Below are 27,446 nucleotides of genomic sequence, written 5' to 3' on the forward strand. Positions count from 1 at the left end.
AAGCGCTTAATGAAAACCATAATTATTATTATTATTTATAGTAATGCCTATCTCCTGCTCTAGACTGTGAGCCCATTGTTGGGTAGGGACCATCTCTATATGTTACCAACTTGTACTTCCCAAGCGCTTAGTACAGTGCTCTGCACACAGTAAGCGCTCAATAAATATGATTGATTGATTGCACTTCCCAAGCGCTTAGTACAGTGCTCTGCACACGGTAAGCGCTCAATAAATATGATTGAATGAATGAATAGACTGTAAGCTCATTGGCGGGGAGGGGGAGATCACATCTAGCAACTCTATTGCACTGTACTCTCCCAAGTACTTACTACAGTGCTCAACACAGAGTAAAGCATCCCATAAATACCACTGGATCGATGACTGCGTCTATTGGAATGCAAAATCCCAAGAGAAGTTCCGGGTTTTTCTTCCGCCAACGATGGAGGTGTTTCCTCATTTGGATCGTGACTCTCAAGTGGTAGGAAAAGAGATTGAAGACCGACGTGGAAAATTCCGGAACAAATTGATCAAGGAGAATTCAGATGGATTCGACTGTAAGTTTGCTGTGGGCAGGAGACGTGTCTACCAGCTCTGTTATATTATACTCTCCCAAGCGCTTAGGACAAGTATTCTGCCCATAGTGGCACTCAATAAATACGATTGATTCACGTTCCTTTAATACAAGGGCTCTGCCCGCAGTAAGCACTCAATAAACACGATCGACTGCTTGATTATCCGGGTCATTTTTTCCCCCCTCCCTCAAATCACCGGACAAAGCACAGCTTTGGATCTTTTGGCTTTTAAATTCATTCAAGCGCTTAGTACAGCGCTCTGCACACAGTAAGCGCTCAATAAACACGATCGACTGATTGATTATCCGGGTCATTTTTTCCCCCCTCCCTCAAATCACCGGCCAAAGCACAGCTTTGGATCTTTTGGCTTTTAAATTCATTCAAGCGCTTAGTACAGCGCTCTGCACACAGTAAGCGCTCAATAAACACGATCAACTGATTGATTATCCGGGTCATTTCTTCCCCCTCCCTCAAATCACCGGACAAAGCACAGCTTTGGATCTTTTGGCTTTTAAATTCATTCAAGCGCTTAGTACAGCGCCCTGCACACAGTAAGCGCTCAATAAATACGATTGAATGAAGCGCTTAGTACAGTGCTCTGCACACAGTAAGCGCTCAATAAACACGATCGACTAATTGATTATCCGGGTCATTTTTTCCCCCCTCCCTCAAATCACCGGACAAAGCACAGCTTTGGATCTTTTGGCTTTCAAATTCATTCAAGCGCTTAGCACAGCGCCCTGCACACAGTAAGCGCTCAATAAATACGATTGAATGAAGTGCTTAGTACAGTGCTCTGCACACAGTAAGCGCTCAATAAATACGATTGATGATGATGATGATGATGATGATGACTGAGGCTGTGAGCCCCACATGGGACAATCTGGTAACCTTGTATCGATCCCAGCGCTTAGAACAGTGCTTGGCACATAATAATAATAATAATAATAATAATAATAATATAATATATATTATACAATATAATATATATTATATTATATATAATATATTATATATAATACATATAATAATATATAATAATATCATTATTCTTCTTCAATCGAATTTATTGGGCGCTTACCGTGTGCAGAGTGCTGTACTAAGCTCTTGGAAAGTATAATTCAGCAGCAGATAGAGGCAATCCCTACCCACAGCAGGCTCACAGTCTAGAAGGGGGGGGGAATAGTCGAGCCTGGGAGGGGTCTAGTCAATCCATGGTATTTACTGAGCATTTACTGTGTTCAACGCGCTGCTCTAAGAGCTTGGGAGAGTCTACGCTAAAACAGAGTCGGACGCGTTCCCTGCCCACAACAAGCTTACGGTCCATAGAGCGACGGTACTGACTCAAAGACAGCCGGTATTTTAAAAACCAGGGCGGCCAAGGGCGAGAGTTAAATGGGATTTTTCACGGAAACCAGAAAGCAGGTGGGCGGCCCAGTGATTTAAACATCCGAGAGCGTCGGGGCGGGAACTGGAGCCGGCCGGACGCTTCCCGCGAACCCCGAAATGAACCAATCGGTCGTATTGCTAATATAGAAAGATATCACAGCTTTACTTTTTCCAGAAAGAGCGGTAACATTTTGGGGGCCCCTAAACAGGGAACGTCGACTCGAGCGTCGGCCGACGACGATGTCTTCTTTCCCCGAAGCCTTGCAAAGGCCTTCGTCGGGAAACGTCGCTCCCGTTCACGGCCTTGCGCGGCGACCGGACGGGCCACGCGGCTGGGAAGCGGGCCTAGCCCGGCAATCGATCAATCGTATTTATTGAGCGCTTACTACGTGCAGAGAGCACTGTACTAAGCGCTTGGGAAGTACAAATTGGCAACGTATAGAGACAGTCCCTACACAGAGGCAGGGGCCGCGTCGTCGCTCAGACGTTCTCCTTGTCGAACTCGCAGATGAAGTACATGGTGACGCGACAGGACACGTCGTTCCACCCGCCCGAGGCCACCATTTCCACACAGTCTTCCTCGTCGTAGGAGTTGTTGGGCTCCCCGTCGCGCCACTTGTTGAAGGTCTGCATGGGGGAACAGTCCGAGTAGACGAAACTCCCTTCCCTCTCCAGGTCGTTGATGCCGATGAAGACTCGGCTGAGCCCGGCCTGGTTGACGTAGGCGGCGAGCAGGCCGTTGGTGGCCTCGTCCTTGGGCATGCAGAGGTTCCCGCCTCTCCCCTGGCAGTACAGCTGGGCGTCCACGAACCTCTTCTCTTCCTTCACCAGCAGGTAAATCTTATTATCCGTCTCACGCACACCAGCAATAGCTGCGGGGGAGGGCAGTGCTGAAAAGTGAGCACTCGCATTTCTATAAACAAACTTAATGCACACCGCACCAGGCGGACGCGCAGCAAACGGGGCAGCGCGGCCGCGTTACCGGGGAGCCGCGAAATTCGAACGCGCGGCCCGGCGGGAAGGCTTCGGCGGGGAACGACATACCATTTTTGAGGAATTTTAACTCGGAGGTTAGTTGGGTCACTTGGTTGTCCATCTCCCCGATTGCCTTCCGCAGCTGGCTGCACTCGCAGGGGATGCCTGTGGAAATGGTTGTACGTATTTATTACTCTATTTATTTATTTATTTTACTGGTACATTTCTATCCCATTTATTGTATTTTGTTGGTATGTTTGGTTCTGTTCTCTGTCTCCCCCTTTTAGACTGTGAGCCCACTGTTGGGTAGGGACTGAGTGAGTTATCTCCATTGATTGTTCACAGTCAGTTACAGGTGGGCCTGGCGATTTGAGTGACGGGATGAGGGCAGGAGTTGGCTCCATCCCGCCATGTGCCCCCTCTCCAAGTGGGCCAAGGGGCACCTTTCCCTCCCCGTGCCCTCGGTGACTCGATCGGGCCGTCCCCCGGTGTCATAGCTGTTTTTACATCCTCCCGCTGTCGCCTCACTGGGAGCGTATCGCTTGGACCTGGGCCTGGCCTGTTAATAGTAATAACGATGGCATTTATTAAGCGCTTACTATCAATCAATCAATCAATCAATCAATCGTATTTATTGAGTGCTTACTATGTGCAGAGCACTGTACTAAGCGCTTGGGAAGTACAAATTGGCATCACATAGAGACAGTCCCTACCCAACAGTGGGCTCACAGTCTAAAAGGGGGAGACAGAGAACAGAACCAAACATACCAACAAAATAAAATAAGTAGGATAGAAATGTACAAGTAAAATAAATAAATAGAGTAATAAATATGTACAACCATATATACATATATACAGGTGCTGTGGGGAAGGGTAGGAGGTAAGACGGGGGGATGGAGAGGGCACTTTTCTAAGCGCTGGGGAGGTTACAAGGAGATCAGGTTGTCCCATGGGGGGCTCACAGTCTCAATCCCCGTTTTCCAGATGAGGGAACTGAGGCCCAGAGAAGTGACTTGCCCAAAGTCACCCAGCTGACAATTGGCAGAGCTGGGATTCGAACCCATGACCCCTGACTCCAAAGCCTGTGCTCTTTCCACTGAGCCACGCTGCTTCTCTAAGCCACTTAGAGAAGGCTTTATTTATTTTATTTTGTTAGTATGTTTGGTTTTGTTCTCTGTCTCCCCCTTCTAGACTGTGAGCCCACTGGTGGGTAGGGACTGTCTCTATATGTTGCCAACTTGGACTTCCCAAGCGCTTAGTACAGTGCTCCGCACACAGTAAGCGCTCAATATATACGATTGATGATGATGATGATGACTGTCTCTATGTGTTGCCAATTTGTACTTCCCAAGCGCTTAGTACAGTGCTCTGCACATAGTAAGCGCTCAATAAATACGATTGATTGATTGATTGATTGATTGAAATAAGGCCGACCGATCCGTCGATTTGACCGGAGGGCGGGTTCAGCCGTTCGGTCGTATTTATTGAGCGCTTACTTGGGGCGGAGCACTGTACTGAGCGCTTGGGAAGTACAAGTCGGCAACATATAGAGACGGTCCCTGCCCAACGGTGGGCTCCCGCTTAGTACGGTGCTCTGCACGCAGTGAGCACTCAATAAATACAATTGAATGAATAGAAGGGGGACATAGACAACAAAATAAAACAAGTAGCACGTGACGTGTGGGTAACAAAACCAACCGGGGGAGCCGGGAGGCCTCGGGATCAAAATGCCTTTCCCGTGGCCCTCGGGAAGAGGGAACAGAAGCAACGTGGCCTAGTGAGCAGAGCCTGGGCCTGAGAATCAGAAGGACCTGGGTTCTAATCCTGGATGCTGTGTGACCTTGGACAAGTCACTTCACCTCTCTGAGCCTCAGTTCCCTCATCTGTAAAAAATAGGGATTGAGTGGGAGCCCAATGTAGGACGCGGACTGCATCCAACCTGATTTACTTGTACTACCCCAGTGCTTAGAGCAGTGCTTGGCACATAGAAAGCGCTTAATGAGTATCATAATAATAACAATAATAATAGTTATTATATATTATTATATTATATATTATTATATTATATATTATATTATTAATAGTTATTATTATTAAATGATAATAGTTATTATAGTTATTATTATTATTACCTCATCTGTAAAATGGGGATTAAGACCGTGAGCCAACCTGTAAAACCATGGCCAACCTGATTACCTTGTATAATAATAATAACAATGTTGGTATTTGTTAAGCGCTTACTTATGTTGCCAACTTGTACTTCCCAAGCGCTTAGTACAGTGCTCTGCACACAGTAAGCGCTCAATAAATACGATTGAATGAATGAACGATTGATTGAATGAATGAATGTGCCAAGCACTGTTCTAAGCACTGGGGTAGATACAATAATAATAATAATAATAATAATGTTGGTATTTGTTAAGCGCTTACTATGTGCCAAGCTCTGTTCTAAGCGCCGGTGTAGATACAATCAATCGTATTTATTGAGCGCTTACTGTGTGCAGAGCACTGTACTAAGGTAATCAGGTTGTCCCACATGGGGATCACAGTCTTCCTCCCCATTTTACAGATGAGGTCACTGAGGCACAGAGAAGTTAAGTGACTTGCCCAAACCTGTAGACTTGTATCTACCCCAGGGCTTAGAACAGAGCCTGGCACTTAGTAAGAGCTTAACAAGTATCATAAAAAGGCAGTGTTGCCTAGTGGAAAGAGCAGAAGCCCAGGAGTCAGAGAACCCGTAAACTCACTGTGGACGGGTAACGTGCCCACCGACTCTGTTGTTACTGCACTCTCCCAAGCGTTTAGTACAGTGCTTTATACAGAGTAAGCACTCAAAAGATACCACTGATAGATAATCCCCGCTTTGCCACTTGCCTGCTGTGTGACCTTGGATAAGTCACTTACCTTCTCTGTGCCTCAGTTCCCTCATCTGCAAAATGGGGATTCAGTGCCTCTTCTCCTTCCAACTTAAACTGTGAGCCTCGCGTGGGACCTAATGATCTGGTATCTACCCCAGTGCTTAGTACAGTGCTTGACATGTACATAGCTGTAATATATTTATACTATTTCCATTAATGTCTGTCTCCCCTTCTAGACTGTAAACTCGCTGTGGGCAGGAAATGTGTCTGTTTATTGTGGTATCGTACTCTCTCGACCGCTCAGTACAGTGCTCTGCACATTCTAACCCTAGCTCCATCGCTTGCCTTTTGTGTAATCTTAGGCAAGTCACTTCACTTCTCTGGGCCTCAGTTGCCTCATCGGTAAATTGGGATGGTGAGTTCCATGTGGGACATGTATATATATATATATATATATATATATATATATATATATATATATATATATATATATATATATATATATATACACACACACACACACACACACACATATATATATAAAGTGTACATATATATGTATATACGTATATATACATATATATGTACACTTTATATATATATGTATACATATGTGTGTGTATATATATGTATATATACATACATATATATATATATAAAGTGTACATATATATGTATATATACATATATATGTACATATATACAGGTATATACATATATATACCTGTATATATGTATATATTTGTACATATTTATTACTCTATTTATTTATTTATTTTACTTGTACATATCTATTCTATTTATTTTATTTTGTTAATATGTTTGGTTTTGTTCTCTGTCTCCCCCTTCTAGACTGTGAGCCCACTGTTGGGTAGGGACTGTCTCTATATGTTGCCACCTTGTACTTCCCAAGCGCTTAGTACAGTGCTCTGCACACAGTAAGCGCTCAATAAATACAATTGATTGATTGATTGATTGATTGATATATACCTGTATATATGTTGGTACATGTTTATTACTCTATTTTACTTGTACATATTTATTCTATTTATTTTATTTGTTAATATGTTTGGTTTTGTTGTCTGTCTCCCCCTTCTAGACTGTGAGCCCGCCGTTGGGTAGGGACCGTCTCTACATGTTGCCAACTTGCACTTCCCAAGTGCTTAGTCCAGTGCTCTGCACACAGTAAGCGCTCAATCAATACGATGGAATGAATGAATGACTCAATAAATACGATTGATTGACATGAAGTAAGCAATTAACCAATACCAAATAAAAGTGGCTGATTTCCAACTATGCACACTGGAATTTGCATTCCAGATTATTAAGCTCCTCACGTAGGATGCTGGGACGGGTGTGTAAAATTTTGGTGACTTGTTACATCTGTGAGTAGCTGGGTCCGTCCTACTACGGAGAACCGAATGAGTTGGTCATGGGAGTCTGGAGTCAGATCATCATCATCATCAATCATATTTATTGAGCGCTTACTGTGCGCAGAGCACTGTACTAAGCGCTTGGGAAGTACAAATTGGCAACATATAGAGACAGTCCCTACCCAACAGTGGGCTCACAGTCTAAAAGAGGAGACAAAACCAAACATACTAACAAAATAAAATAAATAGAATAGATATGTACAAGTAAAATAAATAGAGTAATAAATATGTACAAACATATATACATATATACATATATACAGGTGCTGTGGGGAAGGGAAAAATTTATGGAATGCTTCACGAATTTGCGTGTCATCCTTGCGCAGAGACTGAGAGCGTGAAGGAGATGGAGACAGAGAACGATCTTGTCACTGTGATTTTCTGGAAGAGACCCCCCTCGGAGACGACATAGGCTGTAAAGATGGGTCTCCACTGGAGCGAACCAAAGAGCTCACCTAAACAATACGACGGAACTAATGGAAGGAAAGCCATTTCCCTGTAACCCCATTTGTAGGCAGAATCGTTCAAGGGGGCTTTGGACTGTCCCATAAATAATTCTGATTTCTAAAGCGTTTTGCGATACCCACGAGGGCAAGGCCATCCGTCATTTGCAGTGACTGGCACATCTCAGAGGCATCGGAGGAAAGCTGAACAAAGGAATTGTTGTGTAGGCAAAAAGATTTCACAAGTCAGTGGTTTTCTGGGTTCTCTTTGCTCTTAATATACATCGTGGAGTTGGAACTAGGAATGCTTCACAGATGCATTGCTTCTGTATTTTTCCAGACACCCCCGAGAGTGAAATAGCGCTTATGCGAGAATCTTTGATAGCTAGCTAGTGAGAAGACTTCGTTGGATGAAAATGTCCTGTTCCGGCCTGTGAGTGAGAGGAGGAAAGAAAGAGGGAGGGAGGAAGGAAGGAGGGAAGGGAAGGGAAGGGAAGGGAAGGGAAGGGAAGGGAAGGGAAGGGAGGGAGGGAGGAAGGAAGGAAGGGGGAGGGAGGGAGGGAGGGAGGGAGGGAGGGAGGAAGGAAGGAAGGAAGGAAGGAAGGAAGGAAGGAAGGAAGGAAGGAAGGAAGGAAGGAGGGAAGGAAGGGAAAGGAGGGAAGGAAGGAGAGAAGGAAGGAAGGGAGGAAGGGAGGAAGGAAGGAAGGCAGGAAGGAAGGGAGGAAGGGAGGAAGGCAGGAAGGAAGGGAGGAAGGGAGGAAGGGAGGGAGGAAGGGAGGAAGGAAGGGAGGAAGGGAGGAAGGGAGGAAGGGAGGAAGGAAGGAAGGAAGGAAGGAAGGAAGGAAGGAAGGAAGGAAGGAAGGAAGGAAGGAGGAAAGGAGGGAGGAAAGGAAGGAGAGAAGGAAGGAATGAAGGAAGGAAGGAGGGAAGGAAGGGAAAGGAGGGAAGGAAGGAGAGAAGGAAGGAAGGAAGGCAGGAAGGAAGGGAGGAAGGGAGGAAGGAAGGAAGGAAGGGAGGAAGGGAGGAAGGAAGGAAGGAAGGAAGGAAGGAAGGAAGGAAGGAAGGAAGGAAGGAAGGAAGGAAGGAGGAAAGGAGGGAGGAAAGGAAGGAGAGAAGGAAGGAATGAAGGAAGGAAGGAGGGAAGGAAGGAGGGAGGGAAGGAAGGAAGGAAGGAGGAAAGGAAGGAGGAAGAAAGGAAGGAGGAAAGAAAGGAGGAAAGGAAGGAGGAAGGAACAAAGGAACGAAGGAAGGAAGGAAGGGAAAGAGGGAGGGAGGGAGGGAGGAAGGAAATGGAAAGGAAAGTAGGATTCTAAATGAAGCTCTGCAGATCCTCGGCATTTCTGCAGTTTTACCTGGTTCTCCATTTGGCCCGGTTGGCCCCACATCCCCCGGGTCTCCCTTTTCACCTGGGAAAGGAAATACAGAGCTCAGTAAGCCCTTTCAGCAGCCCGCCGCTTCCATTTCCTAAGGAAATCTCCGGGATGGAGTTTTTCTCGGATTTTGAAGGCCCCCAAGTTTCTCTGGTCTCTGAGATACATTCACCATTTCACCTGAGGAGACTGATTTGGCCCAGAGGAAAAACTTCAGCTTCCAATGCACTGGGAAAGAAGCGGCTCTTTTTGCGGGTTTCAAACCTTGTGGTCCTGAGGTTGGGGGGCTGGATGAGATTTGATTCTCTGCTTCTAAACTGGGAGCCCGTTATTGGGTAGGGACCGTCTCTATATGTTGCCAACTTGTACTTCCCAAGCGCTTAGTAGAGCGCTCTGCACACAGTAAGCGCTCAATAAATACGATTGAATGAATGAATGTTTCCCCACTCTTCTTCCATGATTTTTGGAGCTTCAATCCTGGCCCTTCTGGACTCTTTTTTTTTTTTTCCAGAATTAAGTGCTGCTCCTGAGTTTATTAACCATGAGCTTCTTTGGCACAGAATCTGACAGGGCTGGGCACGGGGCCTACCTTCGAATCAATCAATCGATCATATTATTGAGAACTTACTGTGTGCAGAGCACTGTATTAAGCGCTTGGGAGAGGACAATAGGACAGACACATTCCTTCTCACAGCGAGCTTACAGTCTAAAGGGGGAAGACAGACATCAATCAATCAATCATATTTATTGAGCGCTTACTGTGTGCAGAGCACTGTACTAAGCACTTGGGAAGCACAAGTTGGCAACATATAGAGATGGTCCCTACTCAACAGTGGGCTCACAGTCTAAAAGGGGGAGACAGAGAACAAAACCAAACATACTAACAAAATAAAATAAATAGAATAGAATAGATATGTACATCAATAGAAATAAATAAATGATGGCTATGGATGTAAGCTCTGTGGGAAAGGACTCCGAGGAGTTGATGCTATATTGAGCAGCAGGGGGTGGGGGGGTGATATTAATTCATTTATTCATTCAATTGTACTTACTGGAGCACCGTACTGTTTGGGAGAGCATAATACAGGCCTCTCACCAACCCATGCAATCACTAATAATAATAATAATAATAATAATAATAATAATAATAATAGTATTTATTCAGCGCTTACTATGTGCAAAGCACTGTTCTAAGCACTGGGGAGGTTACAATGTGATCAGGTTGTCCCACGGGGGGCTCACAGTCTTCATCCCCATTTTACAGATGAGGTAAATGAGGCACAGAGAAGTGAAGTGACTTGCCCAAAGTCACCCAGCTGACAATTGGCGGAGCCAGGATTTGAACCCATGACCTCTGACTCCAAAGCCCGGGCTCTTTCCACTGAGCCACCCTGTGTGTCCAAAGGACCTTAGTCCAGTCCCCTAGACTGTAAGCCTGTTGTGGGCAGGAGATGTGTCTGCTATATTGTTATAATGTGCTCTCCCAAGCGCTTAGTACAGTGTCCTGCACACAGTAAACGCTCAATAAACACGATTGACTGATTACCAGAAGCAATGGAGACAGGTCTGGGGTGGCTCTGGGAAGAACAGTAACCCTTTTGTAACTCTAGAGTTTAATAACGTTAATACTAATAATTATAATGATGGTACTTGTTTAGCGCTTACTAGGTGCCAAGCATTGTTTAAAGCACTGGAGTAGGTACAAGGTGATCAGGTTGTCCCACGGGGGGCTCACAGTCCTCATCCCCATTTTACAGATGAGGTCACTGAGGCCCAGAGAAGTGACTTGTCTGAGGTCACACAGCAGACACGTGGCAGAGCCAGGATTAGAACCCAGGACCTCCTGACTCTATCCACTGGGCCACCCTGCTGTTATGTGCGTTCATGCAAGATATTTAAAAGGAAGGCAGAGAGTTGTCAAAAACAGTTAATGCTCTTCTCAGAGAGCCCAGCTTCTTACCGGGTAGTAATTTAAGTACGGGGCAAAATAAAGACAGTGAGAAACAAAATGAGCGAACTAATCAATCAATCGTATTTTTTGAGCGCTTACTGTGTGCAGAACACTGTACTAAGCGCTTGGGAAGTACAAGTTGGCAACATGTAGAGACAGTCCCTACCCAACAGTGGGCTCACAGTCTAGGCCTTCCCAGACTGAGCCCCTTCCTTCCTCTCCCCCTCGTCCCCCCCTCCATCCCCCCATCTTACCTCCTTCCCTTCCCCACAGCAACCTGTATATATGTATATATGTTTGTACAGATTTATTACTCTATTTATTTATTTATTTTACTTGTACATATCTATTCTTTTTTTTTATTTTGTTAGTATGTTTGGTTTTGTTCTCTGTCTCCCCCTTTTAGACTGTGAGCCCACTGTTGGGTAGGGACTGTCTCTATGTGTTGCCAACTTGGACTTCCCAAGCGCTTAGTACAGTGCTCTGCACACAGTAAGCGCTCAATAAATACGATTGATTGATTGATTGATTGATTAGAAGGGGGCTCACAGTCTAGAACTAATGTCACAAAGGGAGGACAGTAGGAGGGAAGGAAAAAATTCTCCTGAGTTTTGCTCCCCATTTTGATTTGCTTCCACCTTCATGAATTTGGGAGCAGTCTGGCCTGAGCTTCTGTAAGAGTACCGATTTCATTTTTCTTATGGTAGTTGTTGAGCACCTACTATGCCGGGTGTAGACTAAGCGCTCAAGCGCTTAGTGCAGTGCTCTGCACATAGTAAGCCCTCAATAAATACGATTGATGATGACTGTGAGCCCGTTGTTGGGAAGGGACCGTCTCCCTATGTTGCCGATTTGTACTTCCCAAGCCCTTAGTACAGTGCTCTGCACACTGTAAGCGTTCAGTAAATAATAATAATAATAATGGCATTTGTTAAGCACTTACTATGTGCAAAGCACTGTTCTAAGTGCTGGGGGGGATACAGGGTGATCAGGTTGTCGATCAATCAATCAATCAATTGCATTTATTGAGCACTTACTGTGTGCAGAGCACTGTACTAAGCACTTGGGAAGTACAAGTTGGCAGCATATAGAGACAGTCCCTACCCAACAGTGGGCTCATAGTCTAAAAGGGGGAGACAGAGAACAAAACCAAACATACTAACAAAATAAAATAAATAGAATAGATATGTACAAGTAAAATAAATAAATAAATAGAGTAATAAATATGTACAAACATATATACATATATACAGGTACATATATATACATATACATATATACAGGTTGTCCCACGTGGGGCTCACAGTCTTAATCAAAATTTGACAGATGAGGTCACTGAGGCTCAGAGAAGTTAAGTGACTTGCCCAAGGTCACACAGCAGACATGGGGCAGAGCCCGGATTAGAACCCATGACCTCTGACTGCCAAGCCCGGGCTCTTTCCACTGAGCCACGCTGCTTCTCTACGATTGAAAGGATGAATGAATGAGTGAATGAGAAGGGTCCCCTACTCTCTCATTTACACAGAACTCAAGTGTTTCCAGTTATAACATTTCAGTAATCGGCTTCCTGATTTTCTTTTTAACGAATGAGTGCCCCAGTGCTAAAAAAAAAAAAAAAAAAAAAAAGTATTTCTCATTCCTAAAAGGCTTTTAAATTATGGAAATCTGAATTTTTTTAATTTTATTCTTTCCAAGCCATCTCTCATCTTGAAGGGCAGAGCAAAATCAGGAAACCAAATAAAAGTTTTCCCTCCTACTTCAAGACTGTGTGTGCCCCATGCCTCTGATTTGATTAATGATGGCATTTTTATTAAGCGCCTACTATGTGCAAAGCACTGTTCTAAGCGCTGGGGAGGTTACAAGGTGATCAGGTTGTCCCACAGAGGGCTCCCAGTCTTCATCCCCATTTTACAGAGGAGGTAACTGAGGCACAGAGAAGTTAAGTAACTTGCCCAAAGTCACACAGCTGACAATTGGAGGCAGGATTTGAACCCATGACCTCCGACTCCAAAGCCCATGCTCTTTTCCACTGAGCCACGCTGCTTCTCTGATTAGCCTCTATCTATCCCAGGACTTTAGTACAGAGCTTAGCACATAGTGAGTGCTTAAAAGTACCAAAATTATTTTTAAACATTATTATTATTATTATTATTATTATTAAAATCTCCAGTCTGAAATAAAGTCCTTTGCTATCCTTATTAAGTTCAAGAAGAGTGAATGCGTTAGAACTATATGATAAGGAAATGTGCTTTTCTTGCTGCAAAAGATAGGGATGAAGGGATTTTAGGAAAATAGCTAGGGTGACCCTGAGAGAAACAAACCTAAGAAAAATCTAAGTTGATTTCGATTTTCGTGAAAGAAGAAGAAGTGTTTTTAAGATTCACAGAAATCACAAAATGCAGATCTCTCAAGGTTTGAATCATTAATATTCTCAATACTATCAAGATAACAGCACGAAGATATTAATGATCCCTTTACTCATTCGCTATGCACAGAAATCTCCAATTCTACGGTAAAATGCACTCGGTTGTTTCTGTGAAAATGCTGTTTTATAAACCTCTCACTAAAGGTGGAATAAATTGCCCGAATGCCCGATTCAAGATTTATATCTCATTCGCTAAAATTCATAAATATCCACTTTGACAATGCTAATAATAGAAAAGAATCGTCCTTCCGTAGGCAGAGAAGCAGCTTGGCCCAATGGGTAGAGCACCAGCCTGGGAGTCAAAAGGGCCTGGGTTCTAATCCTGACCCTGCTACATCTCTGCCGTGTGACCTTGGGTGAGTCACTTTGCTTCTCTGGGCCTCAGTTCCCTCATCTATCAAATGGGGATGAAGACTGTGAGTCCCTGGTGGGACAACCTGATCACCTTGTGACCTCCCCAGCGCTTAGAACAGTGCTTTGCACATAGTAAGCACTTAACAAATACCATCATTATTATTATATTATTAGCGGGACAGGGATTGGGTCCAACCTGATGGGCATGTATCTACCACAGCGCTTAGAACATTCATTCATTCATTCATTCATTCAATCGTACTTATTGAGCGCTTACTGTGTGCAGAGCACTGTACTAAGCGCTTGGGAAGTACAAGTTGGCAACATATAGAGACGGTCCCTACCCAACAACGGGCTCCCAGTCTAGAAGGGGGAGACAGACAATAAAAACAAAACATGTGGACAGGTGTCAAGTCACCAGAACAAATAGAAATAAAGCTAGATGCACTGCATTAATAAAATAAATAGAATAGTAAATATGTACAAGAAAAATAAACAGAGTAATAAATCTGTACAAACATATATACAGGTACTTCATTCATTCAATCGTATTTATTGAGCGCTTACTGTGTGCAGAGCACTGGACTAAGCGCTTGGAAAGTACAATTCAGCTACAGATAGAAACAATAGAAGGTGCCTGTAAGCGAGAGCTTAACAAATATCATAAAAACAAGACAGAGGGATTACCTAAGGACACCTGGATAATCTCCATTTTAATAATAATAATAATGTTGGCGTTTATTAAGCGCTTACTATGTGCAAAGCACTTTTCTAAGCGCTGGGGGAGATACAAAGTAATCAGGTTGTCCCACGTGGGGCTCACGGTCTTCCTCCCCGTTTTACAGATGATGTAACTGAGGCACAGAGAATAATGATAATAATAATAAGAATGGTATTTGTCAAGCGCTTATTATGTGCCAAGCACTGTTCTAAGCGCTGGGATAGATACAGGGTAATCAGGTTGTCCCACGTGGGGCTCACACTTTACTCTCCATTTTAATAATAATAATGATGATGACATTTATTAAGTGCTTACTATGTGCAAAGCACTTTTCTAAGCGCTGGGGGGATAGAAAGTGATCAGGTTGTCCCACGGAGGGCTCACAGTCTTCACCCCATTGTACAGATGAGGTAACTGAGGCACAGAGAATAATGATAATAATAATAATAATAATGTTGGTATTTGTCAAGCGCTTATTATGTGCCAAGCACTGTTCTAAGCGCTGGAATAGATACAGGGTAATCAGGTTGTCCCACGTGGGGCTCACACTTTACTCTCCATTTTAATAATAATAATGATGATGACATTTATTAAGTGCTTACTATGTGCAAAGCACTTTTCTAAGCGCTGGGGGGATAGAAAGTGATCAGGTTGTCCCACGGAGGGCTCACAGTCTTCACCCCATTGTACAGATGAGGTAACTGAGGCACAGAGAATAATGATAATAATAATAATAATAATGTTGGTATTTGTCAAGCGCTTATTATGTGCCAAGCACTGTTCTAAGCGCTGGAATAGATACAGGGTAATCAGGTTGTCCTATGTGGGGCTCACACTTTAATATCCATTTTAATAATAATAATAATAATAATGGCATTTATTAAGTGCTTACTATGTGCAAAGCACTGTTCTAAGCGCTGGGGGGATACAAAGTGATCAGGTTGTCCCACGTGTGGCTCACAATCTTAATCCCCATTTTACAGATGAGGTAACTGAGGCCCAGAGAATAATAATAATAATGATGGCATTTATTAAGCGCTTACTATGTGCAAAGCACTGTTCTAAGCGCCGGGGAGGTTACAAGGTGATCAGGTTGTCCCACGGGGGGCTCACAATCTTAATCCCCATTTTCCAGATGAGGTCACTGAGGCACAGAGAAGTGAAGTGATTTGCCCAAAGTCACACAGCTGACAATGGGCAGAGCCGGGATTAGAACCCACACCCTCTGGCTCCCAAGCCTGGGCTCTTTCCACTGAGCCACGCTGCTCCTCTAGTAAACGCTCAATAAATACCACTGATGTGATTGATAAGTACAGTGGAAACAGCATGAGCTTTGAAGACTGTGAGCCCGCTATTGGGTAGGGACCGTCTCTATATGTTACCAGCTTGTACTTCCCAAGCGCTTAGTACAGTGCTCTGCACACAGTAAGTGCTCAATAAATACGATTGGATGAATGAAAGCGCTCAATAAATATGATTGAATGAATGAGTCAGAGGTCGTGGGTTCAAATCCCTGCTCCGCCAATTGTCAGCTGTGTGACTTTGGACAAGTCACTTTGCTTCTCCGGGCCTCAGTTACCTCATCTGTAAAATGGGGATTAATACTGTGAGCCCCACGTGGGACAACCTGATCACCCTGTATCCCCCCCAGCGCTTAGTACAGTGCTTTGCACATAGTAAGTGCTTAACAAATGTTATTATTATTATTCTTATTATTATTATTATTATTATTATTATTATTATTATTATTATTATTCTCCGGGCCTCAGTTCCCTCATCTGGAAAAGGGGGATGAAAACTGATGGGGATGAGACTGTAAGCCCCCCGTGGGACAATCTGATCACCTGGTAACCACCCCAGCGCTTAGAACAGTGCTCTGCATGGAGTAAGCGCTTAATAAATGCCATCGTTGTTATTATTATTATTATTATTATTACAGGATTGCAAGTTCTACCATTCGTGATTTCTAGACTGTGAGCCCGCTGTCGGGTAGGGACCGTCTCTCGATGTTGCCAACTTGGACTTCCCAAGCGCTTAGTCCAGTGCTCTGCACACAGGAAGCGCTCACTAAATACGATTGAATGGATAGATGATGGATCAAGACGGAAACTGGTCCGAGTCATTTCAGCCAGCACCTGTCGCACTCATCCCGAAGAACCACCAGCAGTGGTTTTCCCTGTAGATCCTGGAATAATAATAATAATAATAATAATAGATCCTGGAAGTGGGGAAGTGAGAGGGGAACAAAATTGGAGGCGGAATACCTTTTGAACCAATGGGACCGATCTTTCCATGGCGACCCACGCTGCCCTTCTGTCCTTGGTCTCCCATATATCCTGCGCAAAGCAAGACAGTAACAGATATTTAGAATCAATCAATCAATCAATCAATCAATCGTATTTATTGAGTGCTTACGGCGTGCAGAGCACTGGACTAAGCACTTGGGAAGTACAAGTTGGCAAGATTATCCCCCTCTTGAAAAAAGAATCACAAACACGAGAGGCAACGTGGTGGAGTGGGTTCTGACGCCGGCTCGGCCGCTTGTCCGCTGTGTGGCCTTGGGTAAGTCATTTGACCTCTCTGGGCCTCAGTTCCCTCAGCTGGGAAGTGGGGATTGAGGCTGTGAGCCCCACGTGGGAAAAGAACTTTACTAAGTGCTTGGGAGAGTACAGCCACTTGCCTGCTGTGTGACTTCTCTGGGCCTCAGTTCCCTCATCTGTAAAATGGGGATTAAGACTGGGAGCCCCACGTGGGACAACCTGATTACCCTGTACCAGCCCCAGCGCTTAGAACAGTGCTTGGCACATAGTAAGTGCTTAACAAATGCCGTCATTATTATTATCATTATTACACTACAATAAAATGAGCAGACACGCTCCCTGCCCATAATGCATTTATAATCTGGAGGACTAAAGCATCAAATGTTTGAAGACAATTGGCAGAGCCGGGATTTGAACCCATGACCTCTGACTCCAAAGCCTGGGCTCTTTCCACGTCAGCTGTGTGACTTTGGGCAAGTCACTTCACTTCTCTGGGCCTCAGTTCCCTCATCTGGAAAATGGGGATGAAGACTGTGAGCCCCCCATGGGACAACCTGATCACCTTGTAACCTCCCCAGCGCTTAGAACAGTGCTTGCCACATAGTAAGCACTTAATAAATGCCATTATCATTATTATTATTAAGGAGGTAGGGCGGGGGAAAGGATGACAACTGAGGTTCCAATTAATCAATGGTACTTATTGAGCATTTCCTGTGTGCAGAGCACTGTACTAAGTGCTTGGGAGAGTACAATACAACAGAGTTGATGGACACTATCCACAAGGAGCTTACGGTCTAGAGGGGGAGATAGACGTTAATATAACATAACAATTCCAAAAAAGAGAGGGGCAGAACTGGATTCTGCTCTTTCAATCAATCAATCGTATTTATTGAGCGCTTACTGTGTGCAGAGCACTGTACTAAGCGCTTGGGAAGGACAAGTTGGCCTATTCTCTTTCTCAGATTCAACCACTCTCTTCCCCCACCTCATCCCAGCTCATACTCTTTCCCCTCAAGCGATCCCACTCATTGCACCTCATTCTTGCCTCTTTCCCTGCCGACCTTCAGTTCCCATCCCCGCCTGAAACTTCCTTCCTCTCCAGCTCTGGTCAAAACTCACCGAGAGCAGGGATCAGACCTACAAACATCCGTACTTTCCCAAGCGCTCAGTACAGTGCATGTCACCCACTAAGTCCTCAATAAATACCACCGATTGACTGATTCACCCACACAGATGTACTCAATCGGTTCTCTCTACCGGACCGCTTTTTTTCCTGGAACCTTCCGCATGGAAAAGACCGACCGGAATCATTTCTGCTGATGTTTAAATTTGCTTCTTCAGGCAAATTCATTCAGTCAGTCATATTTATTGAGCGCTTACTGTGTGCAGAGCACTGTACTAAGCACTTGGGAAGTACAAGTTGGCAACATATAGAGATGGTCCCTATCCAACAGTGGGATCAATCCACCCAGCCCTACCTCCTTCCCCTTCCCATAGCACCTGTAGATATGTTTATACAGATTTATTACTCTATTTAGTTTACTTGTAAATATTTACTGTTCTATATATTTTGTTAATGATGTGCATATAGCTTTAATTCTATTTATTATTAATAATAATAATAATAATAATGTTTATTAAGTGCTTACGATGTGCAAAGTACCATTCTAAGCACTGACGAGGTTCCAAGGTGATCAGGTTGTCCCACGGGGGGCTCACAGTCTTCATCCCCATTTTCCAGATGAGGGAACTGAGGTCCAGAGAAGTGAAGTGACTTGCCTCGTCACACAGCTGACAGTTGGCAGAGCCGGGATTTGAACCCATGACCTCTGACTCCAAATCCCGGGCTCTTTCCACTGAGCCATGCTGCTGCTCTATTTGTTCTGACGATTTTGACACCCATCCCCATGTTTTGTTTTGTTGTCCGTCTCCCCCTTCTAGACTGTGAGCCCGTCGTTGGGTAGGGCCCATCTCTCTATGGTGCTGACTTGGACTTCCCAAACGCTTAGTCCTGTGCTCTGCACACAGTAAGCGCTCAATAAATACGATTGAACGAATGAATGAATGAAAGTTAAACTTCCCTTGGGCATTCGAACTTAAATCACTTTTCCTCTAAATATTTCTATCATTTCTCAAAACTTGCCTGTCCCTGTTGCCGTTTTCTGCCTCCAATTTCTTGGGAGAACTAGTTCCTTAGACTGTGAGCTCCATGTTGGACACGGGCTTTGTGACCCTGGGAACGTCATCTAACCTCTGTGGGCCTCAGTTTCCTCATCTGGGCACTCCATGTATCTACCCAAGGCTCAGCCCAAAGTGAGTGTTTGACCAGTGCCGGAATTAAGATGCCTCTTCTAAAAAGATGTGTCAGAGTGCAGACAGATAAGCAGAGACCGTTAGGCTCTAGGGGATTCACCCTAGAAGAAATCCGTGGAATGATTAATGTAATTGGACTTTTTTCCACATAAATTTTCCCACCTTAACTGAGAGATTAATTAACGATTTCTTTCAGCAGTTGATGTATTCAAGGAGTAGAGAACTTATGCCGGCGTTGTACGTAAATTATAGCTGGAGGAGGATTTAAAAGCCTTTCGCTGTTAGCCCGCCTCAAGAGATCTGGCAGTTAATGCTCCCCTCGAATGATTTAGGGATATTTATGTGCCGATTCTTTCTCATGAATCATACGGACTCCTTTCAGACAGGCTTGGGGGTGTGGACGAAACCCTCTCAGGGCTGCCCGGCTCAAGGCTGGTGGTCTGAAGGGAAAACTGGTTAGTGCCAGTCGAGGCTCCCTGCTCTCTGGTTGTGGGACTTTTCATGGTTGGCAGGGGTGGGACCCCCTCCTCTAGCCTCTCCCCCAACACCTGCTTCATCAGTCACTGGGACCCCCTCACCACCAGACCAATGCCCAAGGACCAGGGCCTGTGGGCATCAGAGTCAGCTGGGCTCTGGCCAGAGGCTGAGGGAGAGAGAGGGAGAGAGGAAGAGGGAGAAGGAGGAGGAGGAGAGATCAAAGAGAGAGGGAGAGAGAGAGGAGGAAAGGAGAAGAGAGGGAGGGAAAGAGTGGGAGAGGAAGAGGAAAAAAGGAAGGGGGTGAGGGAGAAGGAGAGGGAGACAAAGGGAGAAGGGAGGGAAGGGGGAAGGAGATAGAGAGGGAGGGAGAGAGAGGGAGAAGAGAGGCAGGAAGAGAGGAAGAGGGAGAGATAGAAGGAGGGAGACAGAGAGGAAGAGGAAAAGGAAGAGGGTGAGGGAGAGAAAGAGAGAAGGAAGGAAAGGAGAAGAGAGAGGAAGAGGGAGGGAGAGAGGAAGAGGAAAAGGAAGAGGGTGGGGAGAAGGAGAGGGAAAGAAAGGGAGAAGAGAGGGAGGGGAAAGGAGAAGAGAGAGAGGGAGGGAGAGAGGAAGAGAGACAGAGGGAGAAGAGAGGCAGGAAGAGAGGGAGAGGGAGAGATAGGAGGGAGAGAGAGAGGAAGAGGAAAAGGAAGAGGGTGAGGGAGAGAGAGAAGGAAGGAAAGGAGAAGAGAGAGAGGGAGAGGGAGAGAGAGGGAGAGAGGAAGAGGGGGAAGGAGGAGGAGGAGAGATCAAAGAGAGAGGGAGAGAGAGGAGGAAAGGAGAAGAGAGGGAGGGAAAGAGTGGGAGAGGAAGAGGAAAAAAGGAAGGGGGTGAGGGAGAAGGAGAGGGAGACAAAGGGAGAAGGGAGGGAAGGGGGAAGGAGATAGAGAGGGAGGGAGAGAGAGGGAGAAGAGAGGCAGGAAGAGAGGAAGAGGGAGAGATAGAAGGAGGGAGAGAGAGAGGAAGAGGAAAAGGAAGAGGGTGAGGGAGAGAAAGAGAGAAGGAAGGAAAGGAGAAGAGAGAGGAAGAGGGAGGGAGAGAGGAAGAGGAAAAGGCCCAGTTGAGATCAATCAATCAATCAATCAATCGTATTTATTGAGCGCTTACTATGTGCAGAGCACTGTACTAAGCGCTTGGGAAGTACAAATTGGCAACATATAGAGACAGTCCCTTCCCAACAGTGGGCTCACAGTCTAAAAGGGGGAGACAGAGAACAAAACCAAACATACTAACAAAATAAAATAAATAGGATAGATATGTACAAGTAAAATAAATAAATAGAGTAATAAATATGTACAAATATATATATACATATATACAGGTGCTGTGGGGAAGGGAAGGAGGTAAGATGAGGGGATGGAGAGGGGGACGAGGGGGAGAGGAAGGAAGGGGCTCAGTCTGGGAAGGCCTCCTGGAGGAGGTGAGCTCTCAGCAGGGCCTTGATGTGTCTTCCCAAGGCATCCAAAACGCTTCAGATAAGGAGAGCCTCCGAAACTTTATGAGCCTTGTGATTGGAATTGGACTCTTAGACATGATGGGACATGATAGCAGCTGAACCAGGCTGCTAGCGGTCCTCAGCGATCCGTTTTTGAAATTAAACAGACATCAACGTACTCCATAAATAAAACATGATACATAAACACATTACATTTCCTCCCAGTGACCTCCTGTCCCTTTGAATAAACACGGCCCAGCACACAGCATTTATCAATAAGAGACAGGGGGACGAAGATGGCATTTATTATTCGGAAACACAAGTTGAAGTGATCTCTTCCCCCTGCGAGCATTCAGCTGAATTAGCCTCATTTTTGGAGATAATAATAAGAATGGCATTTATTAAGCGCTTACTATGTGCAAAGCACCGTTCTAAGCGCTGAGGAGAGGTTACAAGGTGATCAGGTTGTCCCACGGGGGGCTCACAGTCTTCATCCCATTTTACAGATGAGGGAACTGAGGCCCAGAGAAGTGAAGCAACTTGCCCAAAGTCACACAGCTGACAATTGGCAGAGGCAGGATTTGAACCCATGACCTCTGACTCCAAAGCCCGGGCTCTTGCCACTGAGCAACGCTGCTTCTCCTTGATCTTTGACTTCCTTCTATAAAAAGAGGAAGGAAGAGGGAACGTGTCCTACCAACTCCATTACAGCGTTTTCTCCCCGGCGCTTAGTAATAATAGGAATAATGATGACAATTGTGGTATCTGTTAAGCGCTTATTAGGTGCCGGGCAGTGTACTAAGCGCTGGGGTGGATACGAGCAAATCAGGTTGGACGCGGTCCCTGTCCCACGTGGGACTCACAGTTTTCAGGGTGAAGCAGTGTGAAGCATATTTATTACTCTATTTATCTATTTATTTTACTTGTACATATCTATCCTATTTATTTTATTTTGTCAGTATGTTTGGTTTTGTTCTCTGTCTCCCCCTTTTAGACTGCGAGCCCACTGTTGGGTAGGGACTGTCTCTAGATGTTGCCAATTTGTACTTCCCAAGCACTTAGTACAGTGCTCTGCACATAGTAAGCGCTCAATAAATACGATTGATGATGATGATGATGAAGCTTCACAGAAGCAGCGTGGCTCAGTGGAAAGAGCCCGAGCTTTGGAGTCAGAGGTCGTGGGTTCAAATCCCGGCTCCGCCAACTGCCAGCTGCGTGACTCTGGGCAAGTCACTTCACTTCTCTGGGCCTCAGTTACCTCATCTGGAAAATGGGGATTTAAACTGTGAGCCCCCCCATGGGACAACCTAATCACCTTGTAACCTCCCCAGGGCTTAGAACAGGGCTTTGCACACAGTAAGCGCTTAACAAATACCATCATCATCATTCAGTGGAAATAAGCGCTTAGCAAATACCATCATCATCATTCAGCAGAAAGAACCCGGGCTTGGGAGTCAGAGGTCGTGGGTTCAAATCCTCGCTCCGCCACTGGTCAGCTGGGTGACTTTGGACAAGTCACTTCACTTCTCTGGGCCTCAGTGACCTCATCCGTAAAATGAGGATTAAAGACTGTGAGCCCCACGTGGGACAACCTGATCGCCTTGCTTCTCCCTCGGTGCTTAGAACAGTGCTTGACCTATAGTAAGCGCTTAACAAATACCATCAGTACCCCCATTTTATGGATGAGGTCACTGAGGCCCAGAGAAGTGAAGTGACTTTAGACAAGTCACTTCACTTCTCTGGGCCTCAGTGACCTCCTCCGTAAAATGAGGATTAAAGACTGTGAGCCCCACGTGGGACAACCTGATCACCTTGCTTCTCCCTCAGTGCTTAGAACAGTGCTTGACCCATAGTAAGCGCTTAACAAATACCATCAATATCCCCATTTTACGGAGGAGGTCACTGAGGCCCAGAGAAGTGAAGTGACCTGCTCAAGGTCACGCGGCAGTGGAGAAGCAGAGAAGGGAATGACTTGAGTCGTTGTTGGGGTTGGAGAGCTCGTTGTTGGGAAGGGACCCTCTCTATAAGTTGCCAATTTGTACTTCCCAAATGCTTAGTACAGTGCTCTGCACACAGTAAGCGCTCAATAAATACGATTGAATGAATTTCAGGAGGTCCATCTTCGGGATGTTACCTTTGTCTCCCGGGGGGCCGACTCTCCCGGGCCGGCCTGGAGCCCCTTTCTCTCCTTTGTCTCCGACTTCCCCTAGAAAACAAACCACACGCGTTGAGGGCCATTTCAAGAAACCGTTGCCAGAAACTCATTGGAATCCACTAAATCATCATCATCATCAATCGTATTTATTGAGCGCTTACTATCTGCAGAGCACTGTACTAAGCGCTTGGGAAGTACAAGTTGGCAACATCTAGAGACAGTCCCTACCCAACAGTGGGCTCACAGTCTAAAAGGGGGATCCAACACTTAAAATTCATCCTACCCTCAACCCCACCACACTTGCGTACATAGCCGTAGTTTATTTTTCACATGTCTCCCCCAATAATAATAATAATAATAATAATAATAGTAATAATAATAATTATGGCATTTGTTAAGCCATTTGTTAAGAGAAGCAGCATGGCTCATTGGAAAGAACACGGGCTTTGGAGTCAGAGGTCATGGGTTCGAATCCCGGCTCCGCCACGTGTCTGCTGTGTGACCTTGGGCAAGTCACAACTTCTCTGAGCCTCAGTTCCCTCTTCTGTAAAATGGGAATTAAGACTGTGAGCCCCACGTGGGACAACCTGATCACCTTGTATCCCCCCCAGCGCTTAGAACAGTGCTCTGCACATAGTAAGTGCTTAACAAATGCCATTATTATTATTATTATTATTATTATTATTATTAAGCGCTTACTATGTGCAAAGCACTGTTCTAAGTGCTGGGGAGGATACCAAGTGACCAGTTTGTCCCACAGGGGGGCTCACAGTCTTAATCCCCATTTTCCAGATGAGGGAATTGAGGCCCAGAGAATAATAATGATGGCATTTATTAAGTGCTTACTATGTGCAAAGCACTGGGGAAGTTTCAAGGTGATCAGGTTGTCCCACGGGGGGGCTCACAGTCTTTGTCCCCATTATACAGATGAGGGAACTGAGGCCCAGAGAAGTGAAGTGTCTTGCCCAAAGTCACACGGCTGATAACTGGCGGAGTCAGGATTTGAACCCATGACCTCTGACTCCCTAAGCCTGGGCTCTTTCCACCGAGGCACGCTGCTTCTCTAGACTATGAGCTCCTTGTGGGCGGGGAATGTGTCTACCCACTCTACTGTACTGTACTCTCCCAAGAGCTTAGTACAGTGCTCTGTACACAGTAAGCTCTCGGCTCTGCCACTTGTCTGCTGTGTGACCTTGGGCAAGTCACTTAACTTCTCTGGGCCTCAGTTCCCTCATCTGTTTAATGGGGATGAAGACTGCGAGCCCCATGTGGGACAATCTGATCCCCTTGAATCTCCCCCAGTGCTTAGAACAGTGCTTGGCACACAGAAAGCGCTTAACAAATATTATTGTTATTATTATTATTAATGAATACCTTTGCTCAATTGATCAGTTTATTACTCTATTTATTTATTTTATTTGTACATATTTATTCTATTTATTTTATTTTGTTAATATGTTTTGTTTTGTTCTCTGTCTCCCCCTTCTAGACTGTGAGCCCACTGTTGGGTAGGGACCATCTCTATATGTTCCCAACTTGTACTTCCCAAGCGCTTAGTCCAGTGCTCTGCACACAGTAAGCGCTCAATAAATACGATTGAATGAATGAATGAATGAATCAGTGCAAGCAAGAGAAATGATAAGCGGTAACGTCAAAATCCAATTACAAAGTCAAGGGAAATGAGAAGCAGCGTGGCTTAGTGGAAAAAGCCGGGCTTGGGAGTCAGAGGACATGGGTTCTAATCCCGACTCCGCCACTTGTTTGCTGTGTGACCTTGGGCAAGCCACTTAGCTTCTCTGTGCCTCAATTACCTCATCTGTAAAGTGGGGATTGAGACTGTGAGCACCACGTGGGGCAACCTGATTACCCTGTATTCCCGCCCAGCGCTAGAGCAGTGCTTGGCACATAGTAAGCGCTTAATAAATAACATTATTATTATTATTACAACCTGATTACCCCGATGCATTGAACAGTGCTTGGCACATAATAAGCACTTAACAAATACCGTTATTATTATTATTATTAATGGGGGAAATGGGGAAATAATAATAATAATTGCGGTATTTGTTGAGCGCTTATTATGCGCCAAGCACTGTACCTAACAGTGGGGCAGATACAGGACAATCAGGTCTCACGGGGGGCTCACAATCCAAGTAGAAGAGAGCCTGGATATTGAACGCCCATTTTACAGATGAAGAAATGTAGGCACAGAGAAGTTAAGTGACCAGCCCACAGTAGCCAAATGGTGGACATATTTATTCTACTTATTTTATTTTGTTAATATATTTTGTTTTGTTGTCTGTCTCCCCCTTCTAGACTGTGAGCCCACTGTTGGGTGGGGACCGTCCCTATATATTGCCGACTTGTACTTCCCAAGCGCTTAGTACAGTGCTCTGCACACAGTAAGCGCTCAATAAGTACGATTGAATGAATGAATGAATGAAGACTAGAACCCATGTCCCCTGATTCTCAGGCCTGTGCTCTTTCCCCTAAGTAATGCTGCTTCTATTATTAATGAGGTATTCATTAATAATAATAATCAAAAAACCAAAACAAAACAAAACAGGGGAAGGGGGGGGAAAGACACAAAAAAAAGGAAAGCAAAATAATATGGGGATGAAAAGTAGGTTTTTTTAATGATATTTGTTAAGCGCTTACTATGTGCAAAGCACTGTTCTAAGCGCTGGGGAGGTTACAAGGTGATGATGATGATGATGATGGCATTTATTAAGCGCTTACTATGTGCAAAGCACTGTTCTAAGCGTTGGGGTGGTTACAAGGTGATGATGATGGCATTTATTAAGCGCTTACTAGGTGCAAAGCACTGTTCTAAGCGCTGGGGAGATACAAGGTGATCAGGTTGTCCCACATAGGGCTCACAGTCTTAATCCCCATTTTCCAGATGAGGGAACTGAGGCCCAGAGAAGTGAAGTCCCCCTCTCCATCCCCCCATCTTACCTCCTTCCCTTCCCCACAGCACCTGTATATATGTATATGTGTTTGTACATATTTATTACTCTATTTATTTATTTATTTATTTTACTTGTACATATCTATTCTATTTTATTTTGTAGTATGTTTGGTTTTGTCTCCCCCTTTTAGACTGCGAGCCCACTGTTGGGTAGGGACTGTCTCTATATGTTGCCAATTTGTACTTCCCAAGCGCTTAGTACAGTGCTCTGCACACAGTAAGCGCTCAATAAATATGATTGATGATGATTAAGTGACTTGCCCAAAGTCACACAGCTGACAGTTGGTGGAGCCGGGATTTGAACCCACGACCTCTGTCTCCAAAGCCCGGGCTCTTTCCACTGAGCTACGCAAGTTGAGAACGACATAACAGGACTCTGAAGTACCAGCATGAGCTTCAGCTAGATTGGAAGATTTCTGGTTTTTTCCTAGATTAGTGATAGCTTTGTAAAGTAATCTTATTATTAATAAAAATAATAACGCTTTATCATCAATCGTATTTATTTATTGAGCGCTTACTGTGTGCAGAGCGCTTTAGAACAATGCTTGGCCGGGATTAGAACCCACGACCTTTTGACTCTCAGGCTCTAGCCACCGTGCCAGGCCCCAGCTGTTTGAGGACCTCCGTGGTGGGCGCGAAGGGAAACTGAGTCTGCCCTCAAGGAGCTTTTACGTTGTAAGATCCAAACAATCCCTTCAGGAATGCCTCACTCCTCCGTTTCCCTCCACTCTCATTCCCATTCCTGGGACAAACCTCGGATGGAAGCGGCGTGACCTAGAGGAAAGAGCACGGGCCTGGGTTCTAATTCCGGCTCCCTCACTTCAATCAATCGTATTTATTGAGCGCTTACTGTGTGCAGAGCACTGGACTAAGCGCTTAGTACGGTGCTCTGCACACAGTAAGCGCTCAATAAATACGATTGATGATGATGTGACCTAGGGCGAGTCACTGAAGCAACTTCTCGCTGCCTCAGTTTCCTCCACTGCAAAATGAGGATTAATAGCCCGTTCTCCTCCAGACCCTGAGTC

General features: G+C 45.0%; 1 protein-coding gene across 2 annotated transcripts in view; it reads right to left on the minus strand.

Moving 5' to 3' along the window:
- Window positions 1–2,100: 2,100 nt before the first annotated feature.
- COLEC11 (collectin subfamily member 11) overlaps window positions 2,101–27,446 on the minus strand; it is a 39,133-nt gene continuing 13,787 nt past the window's right edge. Inside the window, exons 3-7 of one of the 2 annotated variants that reach the window (XM_038739818.1) lie at window positions 23,427–23,498; window positions 16,756–16,827; window positions 9,023–9,076; window positions 3,006–3,101; window positions 2,101–2,833 (exon numbers count right to left, since the gene is read on the minus strand). In XM_038739818.1, coding sequence (XP_038595746.1) covers window positions 2,442–2,833; window positions 3,006–3,101; window positions 9,023–9,076; window positions 16,756–16,827; window positions 23,427–23,498 — 686 coding nt within the window. In that variant the 3' untranslated portion in view covers window positions 2,101–2,441. Of the gene's footprint in view, window positions 2,852–3,005; window positions 3,102–9,022; window positions 9,077–16,755; window positions 16,828–23,426; window positions 23,499–27,446 lie in introns of both variants that reach the window. The other variant, XM_038739817.1, reaches the window with a different exon arrangement.

Source organism: Tachyglossus aculeatus, chromosome X1, assembly GCF_015852505.1.
Source record: "Tachyglossus aculeatus isolate mTacAcu1 chromosome X1, mTacAcu1.pri, whole genome shotgun sequence".
NCBI classification, from domain to species: domain Eukaryota; kingdom Metazoa; phylum Chordata; class Mammalia; order Monotremata; family Tachyglossidae; genus Tachyglossus; species Tachyglossus aculeatus.